Genomic DNA, 21,654 nt, shown 5'->3' with positions numbered 1-21,654 from the left:
TGTACCTTTTACATTTCCCTGTCAAACACAGGATGATACAACAGATGGTGGATGAGCAGGCTGCACCAATCACAAATGCAGTAATCAGTGGTGGGTTCAACAGCAGAGCCAAGATGTCTTTAGATACTTTCTCTATAAAGAGAACAAAGCATGTATGGTTTTAGAAGTTGCTCACCATACTTTGTATCCTCTGATTTTCTTTTTAAATGAAATAATAACATGATATTTTCTCACTCAAAGCATATACATGTAATTCCTCTATGCTGCAGACTTATTGGGTGGGATAGGGAAGCTGTTGCTCTCTAACAAAGTAACAACTTATATCTTTACCTCCTCGCTTTCCTTGGCTCTCTTTTTGGGTGACTTGCAGCTTCTCTCTCACTCTGCCCACTTCATTTGTGCTGACACACTCCACAGTAGTGTTGGTGTGGTTTTCGACATGCATCCTGATGGTGGTGTTCACTGAGGACCTCAACACTGATTTAGTGAGGGAGTACTCCTCAGTGTTAAGCCAGCCTATGAGAGGTAAGGGAACCCCCTGGCTGACACACACACAGGTCATGACCTTTGCCTGGATGACACACCCAGAAGCATTGAGAATCACAGGATGGTCTAACGAGAGACAGAGGGGGAAGATATATCATGGACAATTTAAAGTAAACATGTTTCAAGCTATTTTGTGTTGTTTGTACTCACACATCACAGTGACATCAATGGAAGCTGTCAGAGTCCTGTTAAGTTGTTGAGCTTTACACGCATACTCCCCAGCATGTTCTCTTGTCATGTTGGAGATGGTGAGAGAGGCCAGTCCAGAGTTATTCTGTTCCAAAGCTGTTGTCCCATTCTTACTCCAGGTGATAGATGGTGGTGGTGGGTAGCTGTCAACAAAGCAAGACAGATTCAGGGTATCACCCTCTCGCACTGTGTTACTACCAGAGATCTTGGGTTCCTTCACATCTAGAAAATAAAGTATATAATCAGTTTATCATGTTCATGAATTATAACTGTTGAAGCACAACAAGCTGTTGGGTTGTGCAAAGTAAGGTCAGATGATGTAGGCTACTTACGAGTCACATTCAAAGTCACTGTCTCCTCAGTGGTGATGTTCCCTTTGAATGTCACTTGGCACGTGACCTTGGTGGTGTGGTGCTCTGCTGAAGGTGTAAAGGTCAATGTTGAGAAGTGGGTTGTTGTGACGCGGGTCAGATCCTCTCTCCTTTGTGTGGTGGTGTTGTCTCTGAGCTCAGTGATGTTGTCTCCTGTCCCTCTCCATGTCCATGTGATGTTAGGAGGAGTTCCAGAGCAGATTCCCGGGGCGGTGCAGGTCAGGGTCGCTGGTTCTCCCTCTGTCAGAGGAGGAGTCAACACTGAGGGCTTCTGGGTCAGAGCTGGAGTTAGGAAATAGAAACACAGACTGAGGCCTAAATTCAATCAGGATCGTGGAAGATTCGCACAATAGCATGATTTACATTTAGAGGCAATGTTCCCGTATTCATGGTAAATGCACATGTCGGCTCAAAGATATTTACCTTTACATTTAAGTCACGCTATAACATGGATTTTGTATCAATGTAGAAAACAGCAGAAACATATACTCATGGAAAGTATGAAATCCTGGTACAGGTTTAGAAAAATAAACACTTTGAAATGGGAGACTTGGGGAAATCTTGGGCTTTGTAAACTGGAGGTACTTATGTTACAGTAAGTGTACATGACAAATTACAATAAAGTAATACTCTTGTCACTGTAACTAACAGTAATAGTCATGCTGTACCTTTCACTGCCATTTTCAGTTTCGTCTGGTATGTAAATTGACTTATATTGCCACTGTTCAATGTTCCGGACATTCTTAATTGATAGTCTCCGTCATCAGTCTTAGTGATGTCGTTGATGATCATACTGCAGTTCTTCTTTGTCAGGTCTGTCTCCAGTAGTGCTACTCGCCTTCTATAACCCTCCTGAGCTATAGAGGAATTTCTTGAGTGGAAAATAGAGTCAGTTTCGACTTTAATAGAACATCGTGCATCAGGGCATTTAAGCCACATTGCTATGCTAGCAAGGAAGTCATCAGGGTGAGTGAACAAACATGGAATAACAGCACATAGTCCATTCTGGGGTGTTATCTCTGCTGGACTGAAGGTGATGTTGTATGCTGCTGCAGGGGCCTTCTCTGACGGAGGGAAATGAATATAGTCATGAGTAATACAAGAAGCACTGATACTACTTCACTTGTTTGTAAAAAAAAATAATGTGACAATATCTGTTGGGATGTGTGTCATATGTATATTAACAATAGTAGTGATAAAAGGAACCTTACTTTGGCATGTGGTTCTCTCTGTCAGAGAGAGAAGTAGAGCTGCCCAGATGAGGACCCACATCCTGCCTCTACTGCCTCGATGAATCAACCACAACACCGGGGTCTCTCTCCTCTTTCTCCTCTTTGTCTAATGGTCACTATCTCTGTCTGTGTCTACTGGTATGGAGCAGGAGACAAGTGTGAAATACAATATGAAATGGTGTTGTGAGAATAACAACATATAGCAATACACATTGGATATTAATATTTCATTACACCTTTATGAGTGCTACAGTTGCATTCATAACAACCTTCTTAGCACTTTTATTCAACTAAGATGTATTTTTCTGTAATGCCTTAAGAGGATGTCAAAGAAACATTTATGCTCAAGGTTCATATGAATGCCTTCTTCACAATTGCTCATAAATATATTTAACTGCATTCATAAATATGTATTCCTATGCTATTTAAAGCCTTATGAAGGAATGTGTTGTAATGCCCTAAATGAATAATATTACCATTACATTACATAGTCATAATTAAGTTTTAACAGTCATTCAATGTAACGAGACAAAAATATATAATGGTTCAATAGCTTGTCTTTTGATCCATGCAGAGAATAAGACTGAATCAGCACATTACCTCTCTCTGTGTGCTCTCTCTTCCTATTGACTGTGAGCCCTGTGTGAGTCTCTGATGGGTGTGAACTGTCACTTCATGTCCCCAGTCTGTTACTCCTCCCTCTAACCTGGTGCTGCAATCCAGGAAGTCCCTCTGTACTGCATACCACCCAGCTATACTGTACTGTATCTAGACCATAATCAACCCAAACACATCAACCAACCCATCAAACCCCACCAATCCACACATACCACCCAGCCATACTGTACTGTATCTAGACCATAATCAACCCAAGCACATCAACCAACCCATCAAACCCCACCAATCCACACATACCACCCAGCCATACTGTACTGTATCTAGACCCTAATCAACCCAAGCACATCAACCAACCCATCAAACCCCATCAATCCACACCTATCAACCAGCCTTGATCAACACTGCAATCCCCTTGCCTTGTATATTCAGATGCAGCTTTATTTCATAAGAAAGTTTCTATAAGATTTCTATAAGAAAATGTGTACATATTTCAAGATTGGCTGTTTGAAACATGTGCATGTGAATTACATGGAGAATGCCTTGCATTGGATAGAGATAAGATGGCAATAGTCTCACTGTTATTGATGCCCTCTGTGGTCTGAGAAATGAAGCCCTGTACCCAATATGATAGATCTGCTGCAAAAAGGGTACTGCCATATTCTGCAGTAACTGACATAGTAACTATAGTAAGTATAGTGTGCTAAATGCACTTATTATGGACTGTCACGCCCTGACCTTAGTTGTCTTTGTTTTCTTTCTTATTTTGGTCAGGTCAGGGTGTGACTAGGGTGGGTATGTTAGTTTTTGTATTGTCTAGGTGTTTTTGTATATCAAGGTTTTTTGTAAGTCTAGGTATATGTAGGTCTATGGTGGCCTGAATTGGTTCCCAATCAGAGGCATCTGTTTATTGTTGTCTCTGATTGGGGACCATATTTAGGTAGCCATATTCCTTGAGTATTTTGTGGGTTCTTATTCTATGTTTAGTTGCCTGTCTGCACTTTTCATATTAGCTTCACGGTTTGTTTTGTTACTTTGTTACTTTGTTCAGTGTTCTTTCTTCATTAAAAGAAGAATGTATGCTTTTCACGCTGCGCCTTGGTCTCCTAATTACAACAACCTTGACGTGGGCGGAAGGTAGCCTAGCAGTTAAGAGTGTTGGGCCAGTAACCGAAAGTTTGCTGGTTTGAATCTAAGGGGCCGGCAAAGGGTAAGAATATGCAGGGTAGGGTTAAATGCAGAAGACACATTTTGGTTGAATGCGTTCAGCTGTGCAACTGACTAGGTTATCCCTTTATTATCAACGTTAGAGGCTACTGGGTTGTGTTCAATATATTTTTGCGATGGTTTTATACCACAATCTTTCAAGTATACAGACATATAAGACCCACTTATGAAGAGTGATGATTCTTTCACCGTTACATTATGTTGACTTAATAGCAAGAAGACATTGTAATAATGCAACTGATCACAGCCTGAAATGGAAGGAATTTGTTGCAACAATGCCTGATAAAGTATCAGTAATGTGTAAACTGTCAGATGAATTTCAGTTTCAATTTGTGTAGTTGTAATGGAAGTGCATGTAGTCATAAATAGTTTACTTCATCTTCACACTTTGTGACTGTGATATTTGCTATTTGTTAGGTCGGGTGTTACTTCCCCGAAAAACTTACACTTAAACTCTACACCATGTTCCTTGAAATATACAGTGCCTTTGGAAAGTATTCAGACCCCTTAGCCTTTTCCACATTTTGTTGCATTACAGCCTTATTCTAAAAAAGGATGAAATAAATAAAAAATCTCATACATCTACACACAATACCCCACAATGAGAAAGGCAAAAAAAATGTTTTTATCAATGTTTGCTCATGTATTATAAACAAAACAGAAGTACCTTATTTACATAAGTATTCAGACCCTTTGCTATGAGACTCGAAATTGAGATCCGGTGCATCCTGTTTCCATTGATCATCCTTGAGATGTTTCTACAACTTGATTGGAGTCCATCTGTGGTAAATTAAATTGATTGGACATGATTTGGAAAGGCACACACCTGTCTATATAAGGTCCCACAGTTGATCGCGCATGTCAGAGCAAAACTAAGCCATGAGGTCGAAGGAATTGATTGTAGAGCTCCGAGACAGGATTGTTTCAAGGCACAGATCTGGGGAAGGGTACCAAAAGATGTATGCAGCATTGAAGGTCCCAAAGAACTCAGTGGACTACATAATTCTTAAATGGAAGAAGTTTGGAAACACCATGACTACCTAGAGCTGACCACCCGGCCAAACTGAGCAATCTGGGGAGAAGGGCCTTGGTCAAGATTTAACGTCTGGAGGAAAGCATGGTGGTAAGAGCATCATGCTGTGGGGATGTATTTTAGCGGCAGGGACTGTGAGACTAGTCAGGATCGAGGGAAAGCGCTCAGGATGTCAGACTGGGGGGATGGTTCATCTTCAACAGTACAATGACACTGGGCAGACAGCCAAGACAACGCAGGAGTGGCTTCGTGACAAGTTTCTGAATGTCCCTGAGTGACCGAGCCAGAGCCCTGACTTGAACCTGCTCTAACATCTCTGGAGAAACCCTAAAATAGCTGTGCAGCGACGCTCCCCATCCAACCTGACAGAGCTTGTGAGGCTCTACAGAGAAGAACGTGAGAAACTCCCCATTTAGAGATGTGTCAACCTTGTAGCTCTAACGGTTTTCTTCTTCCTCTAGCGAGGAGTGTGAAATATCAGACCAATATGCAGCGTGGTAAGTGTTCGTCATATTTATTACACTGAACACAGAAAACAAACGAACGAGAGAATAAAGGAAAATCAAAACATGTGTGAAAACACTGAAACGGAAAATAACCACCCACAAACAAAAGTGGGAAAACAGGCTACCTAAGTATGGTTCTCAATCAGAGACAACGATTGACAGCTGCCTCTGATTGGGAACCATACCAGGCCAAACACATAGAAATATAAACACAAGAACAAAACATAGAATGCCCACCCCAAATCATGCCCTGGCCAACCTAAAATAGAGACATGAAAAAGGAACTAAGGTCAGGACGTGACAGTAGCTTCATACCCAAGAAGACTAGGCTGCAATCGTTGTAAAAGGTGCTTATCAGATGGCGCCGGAGGGGATGGCTGCCGTTTTATGGGCTCTTAACCAACCATGCTATTATGTTTGTTTTTTCACATTGTTTGTAACTTATTTTGTACATTATGTTGCTGCTACCATCTCTTATGACCGAAAAGAGCTTCTGGACATCAGAACAGCGATTACTCACCTTGAACTGGACAAATAATTTTTCTATAATGAGGCGGACGAGATGGATTTACTCCAGACACCCGACAAGGCCCTCATCCCGTCATCCCGTCAAGAGACGGAGATATTGCAGAAGGAGGTCAGGGTGCCTTGTAAGTTTCCGGCGATGAGTGGTTAACCTGCCTTTACCATCGGTACTATTGGCCAACGTACAATTGTTGGATAATAAAGTGGACAAACTATAAGAACGTATATCCTACCCAAGGGTATTAAAAAGTGTAATATCGTATGTTCCACCGATTTGTGGCTGAACGACGACATGAATAACATACAGCTGGCGGGTTATACACTGTATCAGCAGGAAAGAACAGCAGCCTCTGGTAAGACAAGGGGTGGCAGTCTATGTATATTTGTAAACAACAGCTGGTGCACGATATCTAAGGAAGTTTCAAGGCTTTGCTCGCCTGAGACCACCTTTAGACTGTAGACCACCTTTACTCCACACACAGAGGCGCGAATAAAGCTCTCCCTCGCCCTCCATTTGGCAAATCTGACAATAATTCTATCCTCCTGATTCCTGCTTACAAGTAAAAACTAATGCACGAAGCACCGGTGACCCAGTCAATAGAAAAGTGGTCAGAATAAGCAGATGCTAAGCTACAGGACTGTTTTGATAGCACAGACTGGAATATGTTGCGGGATTCTTCTGATGGCATTGAGGTGTACACCACATCAGTCACTGGCTTCATCAATAAGTGCATAGATGACATCGTCCCCACAGGACTAAGATCGAATCGTACTACACCGGCTCCAACGCTCTTCAGATGTGGCAGGGCTTGCAAACTATTACAGACTACAAAGGGAAGCACTGCAGCGAGCTGTCCAGTGACACAAGCCTAGCAGATTAGCTAAATTACTTCTATGCTCGATTCAAGGCAAGTAACACTGAAACATGCATGAGAGCATCAGCTGTTCCAGACGACTGTGTGATCACGCTCTCCCTAGCCGATGTGAGTAGGACCTTTAAACAGGTCAACATTCACAAGGCCGCAGGGCCAGACGGATTACCAGGACGTGTTGTCTGAGCATGCGCTGACCAACTGGCAAGTGTCTTCTCTGACATTTTCAACCTCTCCCTGTCTGAGTCTGTAATAACAACATGTTTCAAGCGGACCACCATAGTCCCTGTGTCCAATAACACTAAGGTAACCTGCCTAAAAGACTACCGACCCGTAGCACTCACGTCTGTATCCATGAAGTGCTGTGAAAGGCTGGTCATGGCTCAGATTAACACCATTATCCCAGAAACCCTAGACCCACTCTAATTTGCATACCGCCCCAACAGATCCACGGATGCAATCTCTATTGCACTCCACACTGCCCTTTCACACATTGACAAAAGGAACACCTATGTGAGAATGCTATTCATTGACGACAGCTCAGCGTTTCACACCATAGTGCCCTCAAAGCTCATCACTAAGCTAAGGACCCTGGGACTAAACACCTCCCTCTGCAACTGGATCCTGGACTTCCTGACAGGCTGCCTCCAGGTAGTTAGGGTAGGTAACAACACATCCGCCATACTGATCCTCAACACGGGTGCCCCTTAGGGGTGCGTGCTCAGTCCCCTCCTGTACTCCCTGTCCACTCATACAGTGCCTTGCGAAAGTATTCGGCCCCTTTGAACTTTGCGACCTTTTGCCACATTTCAGGCTTCAAGCAAAAAGATATAAAACTGTATTTTTTTGTGAAGAATCAACAACAAGTGGGACACAATCATGAAGTGGAATGACATTTATTGGATATTTCAAACTTTTTTAACAAATCAAAAACTGAAAAATTGGGCGTGCAAAATTATTCAGCCCCTTTACTTTCAGTGCAGCAAACTCAGTGAGGATCTCTGAACGATCCAATGTTGACCTAAATGACTAATGATGATAAATACAATCCACCTGTGTGTAATCAAGTCTCCGTATAAATGCACCTGCACTGTGATAGTCTCAGAGGTCCATGAAGAACAAGGAACACACCAGGCAGGTCCGAGATACTGTTGTGAAGAAGTTTAAAGCCGGATTTGGATACAAAAAGATTTCCCAAGCTTTAAACATCCCAAGGAGCACTGTGCAAGCGATAATATTGAAATGGAAGGAGTATCAGACCACTGCAAATCTACCAAGACCTGGCCGTCCCTCTAAACTTTCAGCTCATACAAGGAGAAGACTGATCAGAAGACTGTTCACAAATGCTCTCCATCCAACCTCACTGAGCTCGAGCTGTTTTGCAAGGAGGAATGGGAAAAAATTTCAGTCTCTCGATGTGCAAAACTGATAGAGACATACCTCAAGCGACTTACAGCTGTAATCGCAGCAAAAGGTGGCGCTACAAAGTATTAACTTAATGGGGCTGAATAAATTTGCACGCCCAATTTTTCAGTTTTTTATTTGTTAAAAAAGTTTGAAATATCCAATAAATGTCGTTCCACTTCATGATTGTGTCCCACTTGTTGTTGATTCTACACAAAAAAATACAGTTTTATATCTTTATGTTTGAAGCCTGAAATGTGGCAAAAGGTCGCAAAGTTCAAGGGGGCCGAATACTTTCGCAAGGCACTGTATCTGCATGGCCAGGCACAACTCCAACACCATCATCATTAAGTTTGCTGATGACACAACAGTGGCAGGCCTCATCACCGACAACGATGTGACAGAATAGAGGGAGGAGGTCAGAGACCTGGCCTTGTGGTGCCTGGACAACAACCTCTCCCTCAACGTGATCAAGACAAAGCAGATGATTATGGACCACAGGAGAAGGAGGGCCGAGCACGCCCCCATTATCATCGACGGGGCTGTAGTGGAGCAGGTTTAAATCTTCAAGACCCTTGGTGTCCACATCACCAACAAACTAACATGATACAAGTTTTGTCGTGAAGAGGACACGACAAAACCTATTTCCCCACAGGGGACTGAAAAGATTTGGCATGGGTCCTCAGATCCTCAAAATGATATACAGCTGCACCACCAAGAGCATCTTAACTGTTTGCATCACTGCCTGGTATGGCAACTGCCTCCGACCGCAAGGCACTACAGAGGGTAGTGCGTACGGCCCAGTACTTCAGGTACTACCAGGCAGTATCAGAGGAAGGCCCTAAAAATTGTCAATTACACCAGCCACCCTAGTCATAGACTGTTCTCTCTGCTACCGCACAGCAAGCGGTACCGGAGTGCCAAGTCTAGGTCCAAGAGGCTTTTAAACAGCTACTACTCTCTGCTTATTATCTATGCATAGTCACTTTAATAACTCTACCTACATGTACATATTACCTCGACTAACCGGTGCCCCCGCACATTGTCTCTGTACCGGTACCCCCTGTATATAGCCTCGCTATTGTTATTTTACTGCTGCTCTTTAATTATTTGATGCATTTATTTCTTATTTTTGTAGGTATTTTTCTTACAACTGCGTTTTTGGTTAAGGGCTTGGAAGCATTTCACTGTAAGGTCGCATGTGACAACTAACATTTGATTTGATTTAAACAAAGTTCTGAGTAAAGGGTCTGAATGTTCATTTAATATTTTTTTTATTTTTTTTAAATAAATTTCCCAAAATGTCTAAATACCTGTTTTTGTTTTGTCAGTATGGGGTATAGTGTGTAGACTGATGAAAAAAACTATTTTATACATTTTAGAATAAGGCTGTAATGTACAAAATGTGGAAAAAGTCACTTTCCGAATACACTGTATATGTTGTTTATACTCAGTTTATGCAGAGTTTAATAAACTATAGTTTTATAAAATCACCTCTTTATAAAACACATTGTTTCATGATTTGGACCTTTAGTTCCAGTGAAGGGAAATCTTGAGGCTACAGCATACAATGACATTCTAGACGATTCTGTGCTTCCATCTTTGTGGCAACAGTTTGGGGAAGGCCCTTTCCTGTTTCAGCATGACAATGCCCCCGTGCACAAAGCGAGGTCAAAATAGAAATGATTTGTCGAGATAGGTGTGGAAGAACTTTACTGGCCTGCACAGAGCCCTGACCCTCAACCCCATCAAACACCTTTGGGATGAATTGGAACGCCGACTGTGAAACAGGCCGAATCGCCCAACATCAGTGCCCGTGGCTGAAGGGAAGCAGCAATGTTCCAACATCTAGTAAACAGCCTTCCCAGAGGTGGAGGCTGTTGTGGAGGCTGTTACAGCAGCAAAAGGGGGACCAACTCCATATTAATGCCCATGATTTTGGAATGAGACTTTCGATGAGCAGGCGTCCACTTACTTTTGGTCACTTATCCATCCACAATGTTTATGCTGGTAAAGTCATAATAACAATGACAACTGTGATGGAACCAGGAAGTTTCGATGATACAATTGTATAAATGCAGACAGATCATTTGTTCGTTCAACATGGTGGGATATTTTTGTGTCGGTAAAAATGTATTATGGGAGAAATAGCAGTATATCTGCAGCAAGTCAGTTTGGTGGAAACGTGCACATTTTATTCTGCATGAAAATCTGTCACCAATTGGATGGAAACCTGGCTGGTGGGGTAAAGAGTAGAGCTAAAGTAGAATAGTGTTGGACCAATTAAACAAAGTGTTTTCGTACCAATTCATTTTTATTACTTCCCATAGATATCCCTGGGCCAGAGAATAGTGACGTTGCAGTCTATCCGTTGATAATTGTTGATCTGTTCCTCAGCCTTAATGTGGCCCTCCTTGTCTATCTGACCAGTGCTTGTAAATGGTAAGACAACATTCCAATCCCACAGTTTCATTACAGGGGGACATATGGCATAAGGTCAGGTGCCAATGAAATGCTTATCACTGTTATATTTAGATTTTTTTATCAACAAGTTATGCAAGGTAGGACTGTCTGAGCGAGGTAAATTATAATCAAGGACAACTTTAAGTTCCGTTTGGCTAACTGAAATTTGCAACCAGAGAATGTAGCCTAGCGGTTAGAGAGGCAAACCAGCAAACTAATTCCAGATCCGATGAGGGAAAAGTATTTTGTGAAGTGAGCTGGCAACTGGAGGGTTGCTGGTATCAAATATTTGATGCCATTTCGTGCCCTTGAGCAACCCCCCACAACAGCACCCAGTGGCAGGTTAGTGTTTTTGGCCTGAATCTCGTTCTCGAGGCAGCTCTGCAGAGTGGTCACTAGCTGAAATGGCCAAAAGTCATAAAATGTGATTTAAACCGACTTAACCCTAACCTTAACCACACAGTTAACCCTAATGCTTAACCTAACCTCAAATTAACACTACACATCTCTGCAGCTGACCCATCTAGCGAAATTCGCTCTATTCTGTAAATATCAACCTGCCGCAAATTGTGGCAGCCCCCCCACACCTCTCCAAAATATGTCTGTAGGTGTATGTATGTGTGTCTTTCGGAGGGGTTGGCTTAAAAAAGGAAGTCAAAGTTTGGTTGGACCTTGTGTGCAACTGACCAATAAAGTGATATAGGCTACCCCCGGGGCGGCAGGGTAGCCTAGTGGTTAGCGCGTTGGACTAGTAATCGGAAGGTTGCAAGTTCAAACCCCTTTGCTGACAAGGTACAAATCTGTCGTTCTACCCCTGAACAGGCAGTTAACCAACTTTTCCTAGGCCGTCATTGAAAATAAGAATTTGTGCTTATATCAATCTTAAATAAACAGGTTGCAACATACTGTAGCTGCTTCCTTTATTCTACTTCTTTCAGTACTGCACAAATTGGCTCTAAAATCATGTCAGTTAACAGTGTTTCTGTGACTTAAATAGCAAAAGGGTGAACCGAAGATAGTACTTTGTTTCATTGTGTGGGGGGAATAACTGTTACATACTGTATCAATAAAGAAATACTAATACATGGAGATATAGAATGTGTTCAGGGTGTATTTTCCATACTGTTTTGGGTATGAGAAAACATATCAACTATATAGATAACAAACTGAACTGGTCACATTCTCTGTTGTTTACTTGATTTATTTGTTGTTTGGACCCAAAGAAAGATGGCTTTGCTTGAGGCGGGACAGACTTGTAAAAGAAAGAGAATGATCAAACATCATCATAGAGCTCTTATTGTCATTAAGTAATAACAGTGCTAATTTGCAGAAGGATTGCAGAATTCTGATCGGAATTATTGTGTCAAAGATATAAAAAAAAAAATCATCACAATAATAATAATGAATACCACAAAGTAAAGAAAGTACAAATCTGCTTTACAACACACTATGTGACAAACAAATTAGAGAAGACATGAACAACGCTTCTCCATTTTGTTCCCAGGTTTAGAAAGAAATAAACCCCCCCATGAGGCGTTCAAGAGAACTGACGACAGTAAGTGTTACTAAACGGATGTCCATATTGGCATGTCTCAATGTTGGGCAACACATCTTGAACGCTCTGCCATTAGGTCTAGTGACTTAACCATGTCAGAACAATGACATAAAATATGTTATTAACAGTCATGACAGCTGACATAAGCTTGACACCGTCATGGCACAAATCTTTGCTTCAGTCAGGTTATTGGCTTAGCATACCGCTAGCCAACTAATTTACATAAATACCCATTTGTGTCATGACAGTGTAAAGGGTTGTCAGTATTTTGACATCAGTTTTCATGACCGAAAATGACATGTGTTATGTTATGACAGCGTTATGTCACCCTTATGACAGAGAAGTCAGTTAAAGTGTTACCGAACCTGTATCCGACTTGCCTGTGTAAACCATTGTTGCAATAGTGAGCATGTACATACCGTAGTGTATCTACACATATGGCTGACAGCATAATAGTCATGCAGGGTATTTATTTACATAATGTATACTGGTATCTTTTTACCCATCCATATGCAGCTTATTAATATTGTATTAACAGTCATTGTTATCTAGTGTTGCCATTAGTGAGCTTGGAGATTACATTACATGAGTTGATCAAGTATGTTTGAATAGCACAACCAACTGGTATAACAACTTCAATGTTGTGCCACTCAAATGCCTCCTCTGATACAACCCTATAGGATTAGGCATCGATTTCACACTTCACAACCATTGAAGTAGACATTTTGTGAGAAGCGGTCTCAGGTAAAGTGATCTTTTGAAACACCCACAGTGATCAGTGTTCGCTGATCTTTCAGCACTGTTTACATACACACACACACATTGTCTCAACGAGATACATTTTGTCCTGCTGTGCGAGTGTTACAGTGGAGTCATGTATGCCAGATTGATCCAAAAATGTATTCTAATCCATTGGTTCCCATTTAAGGATAAGTTAACACTTACCCTTAGCAAAACATCGTCCAAAAATACTAGTAATTAAATCATGGGCAACGGAATAAATAGAACATTCTGTGTTACCCCGGCATATTTCCACAAGAGCAAAACACAATGCAATCAGTGCTTATAATGCATAAAAACAAAAATATTCAGGCCACTTCTTGCACGAGCAGAACCTTGTGTTCGTGGCTCCACAAACCTGTAAGAGTATCAATTTTCTCTCTTTATATAAAATCAAAGAAATATTCATTTCTCATCATCATCAAAAGCCACAGAGTCACAGCACACATCACTATTGAACTATATGTTGGAACAGAATATGTGAGATGAAGATGACAGGCTTCAATTGGATGTGTATCAGGCCTAACGTTTGTTGAACACTGGTCAGCGTTGACAACCACTGGATCAGGAAGAGAGAAGAGATCCCTCATTTCCTCCAGATCCAGGGTCAGAAATAGAGATAAGAAAAGAAAAAGCACAAAACACACCCCTTTCCCTGACACTTCGACTGGCAGCGGACACAGTGGAGAAGAACTATAACGGATGGATCTAGACAGTTAGCCTGGTATCCAAACTGATTGCGCTGCGTTTCACAGGAAAACTGGTGAGCTCAGCGTTCAATCTGGTTTAACCAGGCTAGCTATGAGTATGATATAGGGTGACATACAGAAGGGGAGCCCCAGAAAAGCAATGCCAACAATTAATGGTGTAGAGATGGAAATAGCAACATTGAATCTAGATGATACAGTACAGTAACTAACGCATTGCACCTGTTGTGAGGGAATTGTTTGACTATGAACAATAGAGTAAGAGCCTGGAGACCGACAGCTGCTGATAATACAAAGATCTTTTTACATTGTCCACTGGGCCGTGTTCTGACCCTGCAAGTAGCTACCAGCAGTCCTGGGTGGCGAGATGTGACTGGGGTTCCCCTTGGAGGCTTGGGGGTCGACTAACGGGGACGTCATTTGAGATGATTCAGGGACGGGCGGAGACGATGGGAGTTCTTGGTGTGACGGTGAAGGTTGGGGGTGGAGTCTACGGGGGAGGGGGGAAGACGTTTGAAGAGGGGGCGAATGACGTGAGGAGGGGGGCGACAACATGGCTGCCACTGTGTCTCGCGGTGACGATGGGTCAGGGAAGGATCGCGATTCATTTGGCCTTGATCTCGGTGTAGTCGCTGCCGTCATCCCCCCTCCCTGAGGCCCCCCCATCCCTGGAGCGCCCCCCGAGAAACTGCAGGGCGGCGTAATTCAGCTCTTGCCTCTCCAGGTCTGCCATAGAGCCCACAGGTTGATAATCCCCGTCTTCTCCCTGTTGAAGATACGGAAAGAGAGAAGGCCCATTCAGAATCACAGGTTATATCAGCACAGTGCCACCAATGCCATTGACACCTCAGAACATTCAGAGTATAAAGGGATAACATGACAGACATTGAGAGAGGAGAAAGGAGGGTTAGTAGTTACTGGTGAGCAGAGGCGTAAAACAAGGAGATTGAGGCGGTTTAGCATATCCTGTTAGTATCGAGGCAGCCGTGCAACAGTAGTACTGGAAATCAAAGGCAATAGAGCACATGGAAGCTGATCTCAGACAGCAGACGACTGTGGGCCAGATCTGGTTGTTTTGTGACACATACAATGTGGCTCAGTTCTGGCACCACAATGAGTCATATGGCCCAGATCTGGTCCAAATGTATGAGATGCGAACTGGGGGAGGGTTGGCACTTTGCTTATGGGCCATCTCTGGCTTGAGTTATGTGGCCCTAACAACTTCCCACAGTTACTTTTGGTCTGAATGTGGGCCACATTGCCAGGCAAGGTCTGGACATTTCATGCTAAAGATCCACTTCAGGACCGTAACACCAAGTGGTTAACTGGGTAAAATGGTAAGTCGTGATATTGTAGACTAGAGACAAATTTGGGCCATCGCATAATTTTGCTGTCTGTGATGTGTGAGGGATGCTGTCTACCACTGAGACTTGGAGTTGGGATTGGGGCTGGGTTGTTTAGGAACCTTACCGTGCTCTCCTCTAGAATGGAGTTAAACTTTGAGCCCAGAAGCTCTGTCTTAAGCTGTGCAAGAGTAAGGGAAGAGAAAACAGAGACAGAAGAACGCAGAGAAGCGATGAAGCAGAAAACAGATGTCTGGAAAGGCTATGGTGGCAGCTACACCAGTGGTACTGTGATAGATAGCTATAGTGGTACTGGGATTCTCAGGCTAGGCCAGTAGTTGGCTGGGGAAGTTTACATTTTCTCTTTAACATAAGAGGTCATATAGGTTTTTGATTATTTATGAATATCTCCATGGAATGAACCTTACTTTACATCAAAAATAGGACATGAATTGAATGGGTATAGTATAGTTTCAGTATCAGCAACGGGTAAGCTATCATTCTCACGTTTAAGACAGATCTGAGAATGGTCATTATCATCATTATAGTCATCATCATCAACATGTCTCACCACTTTCTTCCTCAGACATTGTTTGTCCTTCTTGACTGTGCTGTAGTACAACGCTGGGTTCTCCAGTTTAGAGACCAGGTCCTGCCCAGGGTTGCCATTCTCTCTGGGGGGTGGAGTCACAAGATCAGACTCGGTCTCATGGCCACTAACTAACTCAGGGCGACACTCCAAGCCTGGGCATCCATTTTAAAACAAGGGCCTGCTTCCCAACGCAGTTAATAATCTACAGGCCCATGGTTCATGGTTGTGGTCGACGTTCATGGTTGTGGTTATTGGTTCATGGGTTTAGTTGCGGTTGAGCTGACACCCTCTCTTGGAGCGACTTTCAGTAAAAGCTTTTGTCGGAATGTGATGTATTGGTATAATGCTGAAGCACCTTAGTTAAGTAGGCTACCGTGGCTGTATTTTTAGCATAGCAGGTCAAGGGTACAAAGCAGGGAATTGAGCCTGCAAACTATAGACTACGGTTAGTCTGGCTTGCTAACCCAATCCACCAGGCAGCCATTTTGGATCTCCATCTCAGAGGATTCCAGAAATGGGACTAGGGATGGCAAATGAATTGAACTCGCTCTGGCGTTAGCATAACTTATGACTAATGATTCTCAAGTCCGTTCATCGATCAATCATTCACTCATGAATACACAGAGGTGTTTTAGAATGGATGGCGAGGCTGAAGTGTTTCCTTATCGTCGATTCAAACAGGAAATGACCTGTACCTCGCATCGACCCCTGTCACAGTTAGTGAAGGGTGGATACTCACTTCTTGTTGTTATGGCCCACATATCTCACTGCTGCGATGATGAAGGCGATGACAGCCACTCCACCGATGGTGCCAACAATCACTGCCATCATGTACTTCTCTAACATCGGACAAGAACACCATATTGAAGACAATATAGAAACATAAAATACTGTTTAGCTAGGTCCTGGTACTATAACGTATTTACATTCAAGATAATGCCATTGCCATATCAAGCCAATGGGGTAGCCAGTTTATGCTCTTACTTATACAGTCAATCTAGATATCATATAAAAGGTACTACACTTCTGATTTCAGTTCAATCTCTCATGTATGCTTGGCTATACAACGTGTAGCATTTTAATTGTATGCGTTTGTTTCTGTGTTTAACCATAAACCTGAACTTGTGTACTCACTCTCCTGCTGTAACTCCAGATGAAAGCTCTCCGACCCGTATATGTTGCTGATGCTGCAGTGCACATTGACAGCACCGTTGCCCAGGCGCTCGCCCTTCTCCCGTAGTTTTATCATGCCCGTGGACGTGTGGCCGTTTGTGTGCGTGTAGTAGTTGTAGCGGCCGTCCGTGTCGTTGATGGTGATGTTCTTGTCGGGGAGGTAGAACTCGATGATGGGCTCAGGGTTACCCGTAGCCATGCAAACACACTGGACTCCCTCCCTCACCACTGTGCACTTGGACTCTTCCAGGAGGACAGGGGCGTCTGAAGAGAGGGTGGAGGTAAGGATATGACTGACATGTAGAGTTGGATGGCATGGTGTAGCGTGGTGTAATGTAGGTGGTACAATACGATATGATACCATCTGTTATGATACCACATAACATAACATAATATGCTGGTCCCCTGCAGGAAGGTGAGGTATCGGAGGTCCCTCCGCCCCCCTCTGGACATCGAGGGGCCCCCGGGGGTACATGGTATCTTGGACTCTAGACGCAGGGTGAGGGGCCTGCAGTACCTCATGGATTGGGAGGGGTACATTGCGGGAGCCGGGTGTCAGGTGCTCCATGGTCGTCGTCACCGGTCTACTAGCTGCCACCGATCCCTTTTTCCTTTCTGTTTGTTTGTCTGATTGTTTTCACCTGTTGCTCATTTTGGTTCATTATTTAGTCTATTTAAACTTTTAGTGCCCGCTTGCTGTTGTGCGGGCTTATCTTTACTGTCAGTGGTGCTGGTGTGTTCTTTGCCTGCGTATTATGTTCTTTGCCTGCGTATTATGTTATTTCCCTGTTTTGGAGACATACGTGTTCTATGGGCATTGCCTGTTTGTTTGGCTAGACAACGCGCAATAAACAGATTTCTTTGGAAGTTTACTCTCTGCGCCTGACTCTACACCCACCACTCCTAGAAATACGTGATAGTCCCAGACTCTACGTACACAGCCCGCATTACAGTGTTGCTAAAAAAAGACAAGGACCCTCTATCCTGCTCGTCCTTCCGGCCCATAAGCTTGTTGGATTTACCAAATTGCTCGCCAAAAAACTAAACACTCTTCTTCGCAAAATAATAAAAGTGGATCAAACTGGATTTATTAGAGACAAATACTCTTCTGATAACATTTGCCGTCTATTTGATATTATTGATCAAGTAAACACACAGAAGACCCCTGTCCTGCTGGCTTCACTGGATGCCGAGAAGGCATTCAACAGGATGGAGTGGAGCTTTCTGTTCTCAGTATTAGAAAATTTCAATATGGGCCCAAACTTTATTAAATGGATTATGTCCCTATACTCTCATCCAAATGCCATGGTGACTACTAATGGTCTAAATTATTTAGGAAGTGGCACAAGACTAGGATGCTCGCTGTCCACACTACTTGTTGGGGGCGGAGCCTTTGGCAGAGTTGATAAGGAGCAATCCAAGTATTATGGGTGTTTCTGCAGGCGGCCTGCAGCACAAGATTTCACTCTACGCGTATGATGTCTTGCTCTACATATCCAACCCTGAGAAATCCCTCCCATTTTAGACACAATTGCTCAGTATGGCAAGTTTTTAGAATATAAGATACATTTGAACTAATCCACTGTTTGCCCTCTTAATCTTACACTCAGCAGCTCTATGAAGACACTGTCCATTCCAATGGAAGACACAGGGGTTTCAATACCTTGGGATCTTTGTAACACCAGATCTGAATTGCCTTTTCAATGTAAAGTTTCTTCCACTCCTGGATCGAATCAGAACGATCTCCAAACCTGGATCTTCCTCCTAATTATCTTAGTCGAAGAATCAATGTCATCCGTATGAACATCCTCCTTAGATTTAACTAGTTTTTTCAGATGCTCCCAAGCTATCTCCCAGTTTCCTTTTTCAAACCAACTAACCACATTTATATGGGGGCAATTAAAAAAGGGTGTTCTTGCCCTTCCCTGCCTTCAATTGTACTACTGGTCTGCCCAAATTCGCAACATGCTAACATGGATCACAAACAGACAAGACTGGTCTGCCTCCTCTTCAATCCGAGAGAGATATTCTGAGGGCAGGTTCATGTCTCCTTATTCTGTACACAAAAACTATTTAAAACTGTATAACACAATAGTGTCTTTTGAAAACTGGTTCATATTTCCCAAAGTCATTAGCGAATGTGACTATGAATATATTTATTTAGCCGTTACTGTATTTAAAGCCTATTTCGGCAAATTAATCAAGTTAGATTTGGGTAAATCGTTTTAGGCGAAAATTGTAATGGATCCTTAAGAGGTTTTAAAGAGGGATTACATGATTCAATTCGAATAATCAGGAGAGATCAGCCAATGATTTATACATGTAAGCAAATATTTCTGCAGGTGGCAATAAATCACCAACCTTAGCTTTATTCCTGTTCATATAACACACTCTAGGTGGCAGAATGTACCATTGCACCACAAAAATAAAATCATCACAGGGGGCCGCAGTGGCTCACAGGGCTGCATACCCACATGTAGTCAGAGCCCTGACTCTGGCTCTGACTACATGTGTGGGTATAGATGTGGGTATGCAGACCTGATTTTGGGGGGGGCCTCCACCCCCATCAAAGTTGCCCATTCCTGATTTATTCAATTGGTAGCTTATAATTACTATTGAATGAAATTTGTGGAGATGTTAAGTTGAAAAATGTACCATTTATACATTCTTTTAACAGATTTCAGAGAACAAACAAATGAAAATACAAAAAAAGATTGAGGTAGTGCCTCAATATAAAACAATACTGCAATAATGCACACTTATGAATAGAAAAATATTCTCATAAATGGGTTAGCTGACAATGTCATGAAAACGATAGACATGCTTCAATGGGGCAGAAGACCACATGTTGTGGTGATTCTGGATGGCCAGATATCTAGCAACAATGACACAAAGCTGCCATCTGGCGAATAGTATATGGCTTGTTTCAGCTAGTTTTATGTTGTTATTGAAATGTCATATTTTTGGGGGGTGTTATTTGCTAATATGGCACACAAAAAAATACTACCTAGCTAACCAAACAACTGTAACACCGTATTTGAGAGACAACAAGTGCTCATTGTGCAAATGTATTTATATTTTTAAACATTTGAGACGAAATATGTGACATGTTGTCAACAATCTAAGCCAACCCAGCTGTTTTACCACATAGTTGTGTACACATCTGTTTTGTTGCTAAACAACCAAGCTGTCTAAAGAAAACAACATAATGTACTTTTTTTCTTGATTCTTTAATTTGAGCTCTCTGGCTAGCCCAAAATGAGAATTCTGATTTACATTTTGCCAACATTTCCAACAGTGTATCAGTATTCTATTTACAGAAATATATTGATTACATCCACACATACTACCTAATATCCCCACCCACTTGTCAAATCAAAATGCAAAATGAAAGGAAAAAAGAGAAGAAAAAATAAATGGCTTGACCTCTACTTTTCCCAACCACATATGTGTCAGTCCTTCCCCTTGGTGACAAAACACTGTCATTACAAAAGTAAAATGACTCTTCCTTGAAAGACTTTATAAAAACTTGACCAAAACTTGCTTCTATGTACAACTAGAAAATATTCTTATTGAAAATGTACAACCACCAGATACATACAGTACCATCTGACACAGGGCTGTAAAATAAATCATTTACCAAAACTATTAACTACAGTAGTTTCAGTTATTAAACAACATCTCTGTATTATCATAAAACATTCAAACTTGATTTGGCACATGAGGAAACAACACCAAAACTACAGTAGTTTCTGTTGAGCAAAAGTCCCAGTATCAACATAAAACATTCAATCTGGATTCAGAAAATGATATAGGAACACATGGCTATATAATACTGCATGCTATCCCCCATGTTTCTAGTGAAAATTGCTGTGTCACTCACCACCCATAATAGCCTTGACGTTGGAGTAAAGCTCTGTATTCTCATATGTCTCTGCTGCTGGCTTACCATTCTCGTTCTCCTCCTCGTACATCACTCCACTCCCCTCTCCTCCACCTTCATACCCTTCTTTCTTATTCTCTCGTTTGATTTTGGCGTACTCTGACTCTGAGGTGGTGGTCTTCTTCTCTGCCTCCTCAGGAGTCTTCTTCAGTTGGGAGTAGTTGATAGTGGCGTAGTGCACATCTTGAGGTTCTTCCCCTTTGGCAGAGTTTCCTGCAGCTCCACTGGTCTGGGGTCCTGTGTTTTCAGCTCCCTCCATCAGCACCACCTGCAGAGGGGTCTGTTCGCCCCGCACAGCCTGTCCTGCATTTGTCTATGGAGTAGATTACAGAGAGCACTGTGTGAGGAGTCTTGTTAGCTTGCTGGTCCCAGATCTGTTTATGCTGTCAATGCTAACAGAATGTTGGTAAAGCTGAAAAAAGAAGGAAACTGGTACGGCACCTGTTGGTCTTCACATGCCACCATCTCCAGTTTCGTTAAAGGGCTTTTGGAGTCTGAGTCCTTTGGGATCCTCTCTTTGCATCTAGGGAAAATGTTATAAATAAAATGTCTCAATAACTATATGTTAGAGAGGTTAG

At 42.4% G+C, this 21,654-nt stretch overlaps 3 protein-coding genes across 5 annotated transcripts; all 3 read right to left on the bottom strand.

Moving 5' to 3' along the window:
• On the bottom strand, positions 1–1,431 carry LOC149985072 (sialic acid-binding Ig-like lectin 14; the record flags this gene model as incomplete). Its single annotated transcript, XM_090215056.1, has 3 exons — positions 1–132; positions 331–957; positions 1,068–1,431. Coding segments are annotated over 2 exons (654 nt in total), but the record flags the coding sequence as incomplete, so codon positions are not given.
• Positions 1,432–12,168: 10,737 nt separating this feature from the next.
• LOC149985071 (myelin-associated glycoprotein-like) lies at positions 12,169–17,391 on the bottom strand. 3 transcript variants are annotated; one of them, XM_090216823.1, is made up of 5 exons: positions 17,095–17,390; positions 16,700–16,799; positions 15,940–16,042; positions 15,496–15,549; positions 12,169–14,791 (listed from the first exon to the last, which is right to left on the bottom strand). In XM_090216823.1, exons 1-5 carry the CDS (start codon positions 17,330–17,332, stop codon positions 14,630–14,632), a joined length of 657 nt encoding a protein of 218 aa, XP_090072949.1. In that variant the 5' UTR covers positions 17,333–17,390; the 3' UTR covers positions 12,169–14,629. The 3 variants fall into 3 exon arrangements, with proteins under 3 accessions (XP_090072949.1, XP_090072958.1, XP_090072967.1); XM_090216832.1 differs by lacking the exon at positions 15,496–15,549 and having other exon boundaries at positions 17,095–17,391; XM_090216841.1 differs by lacking the exons at positions 15,496–15,549; positions 15,940–16,042 and having other exon boundaries at positions 14,681–14,791.
• Positions 17,392–20,185: 2,794 nt separating this feature from the next.
• On the bottom strand, positions 20,186–21,620 carry LOC149985070 (uncharacterized). Its single transcript, XM_090216817.1, has 2 exons — positions 21,518–21,620; positions 20,186–21,389 (listed from the first exon to the last, which is right to left on the bottom strand). Exons 1-2 carry the CDS (start codon positions 21,539–21,541, stop codon positions 21,009–21,011), a joined length of 405 nt encoding a protein of 134 aa, XP_090072943.1. The 5' UTR covers positions 21,542–21,620; the 3' UTR covers positions 20,186–21,008.
• Between the last annotated feature and the right edge of the window lie 34 nt (positions 21,621–21,654).

This window comes from Oncorhynchus mykiss, chromosome 2 (genome assembly GCF_057628025.1).
Source record: "Oncorhynchus mykiss isolate SJ-2025 chromosome 2, ASM5762802v1, whole genome shotgun sequence".
Classification (NCBI taxonomy): Eukaryota; Metazoa; Chordata; class Actinopteri; order Salmoniformes; family Salmonidae; genus Oncorhynchus; species Oncorhynchus mykiss.
The sequence above is the reverse complement of the archived record's forward strand: the minus strand, read 5'-3'. Positions and strand labels throughout refer to the sequence as shown.

What these genes read in the sequence shown, in the direction of transcription:
- LOC149985071 (XM_090216823.1), bottom strand. Translation starts at nt 17,332, where the DNA reads ATGGCTACGGGTAACCCTGAGCCCATCATCGAGTTCTACCTCCCCGAC. An exon ending in GTGGGCCATAACAACAAGAA is followed by an intron (nt 16,043 to 16,699) that starts GTGAGTATCCAC and finishes TCCACCCCCCAG; the next exon opens with AGAGAATGGCAACCCTGGGC. An exon ending in CCATTCTAGAGGAGAGCACG is followed by an intron (nt 14,792 to 15,495) that starts GTAAGGTTCCTA and finishes TATCTTCAACAG; the next exon opens with GGAGAAGACGGGGATTATCA.
- LOC149985070 (XM_090216817.1), bottom strand. Translation starts at nt 21,541, where the DNA reads ATGGTGGCATGTGAAGACCAACAG. An exon ending in TGGCATGTGAAGACCAACAG is followed by an intron (nt 21,390 to 21,517) that starts GTGCCGTACCAG and finishes TCTACTCCATAG; the next exon opens with ACAAATGCAGGACAGGCTGT.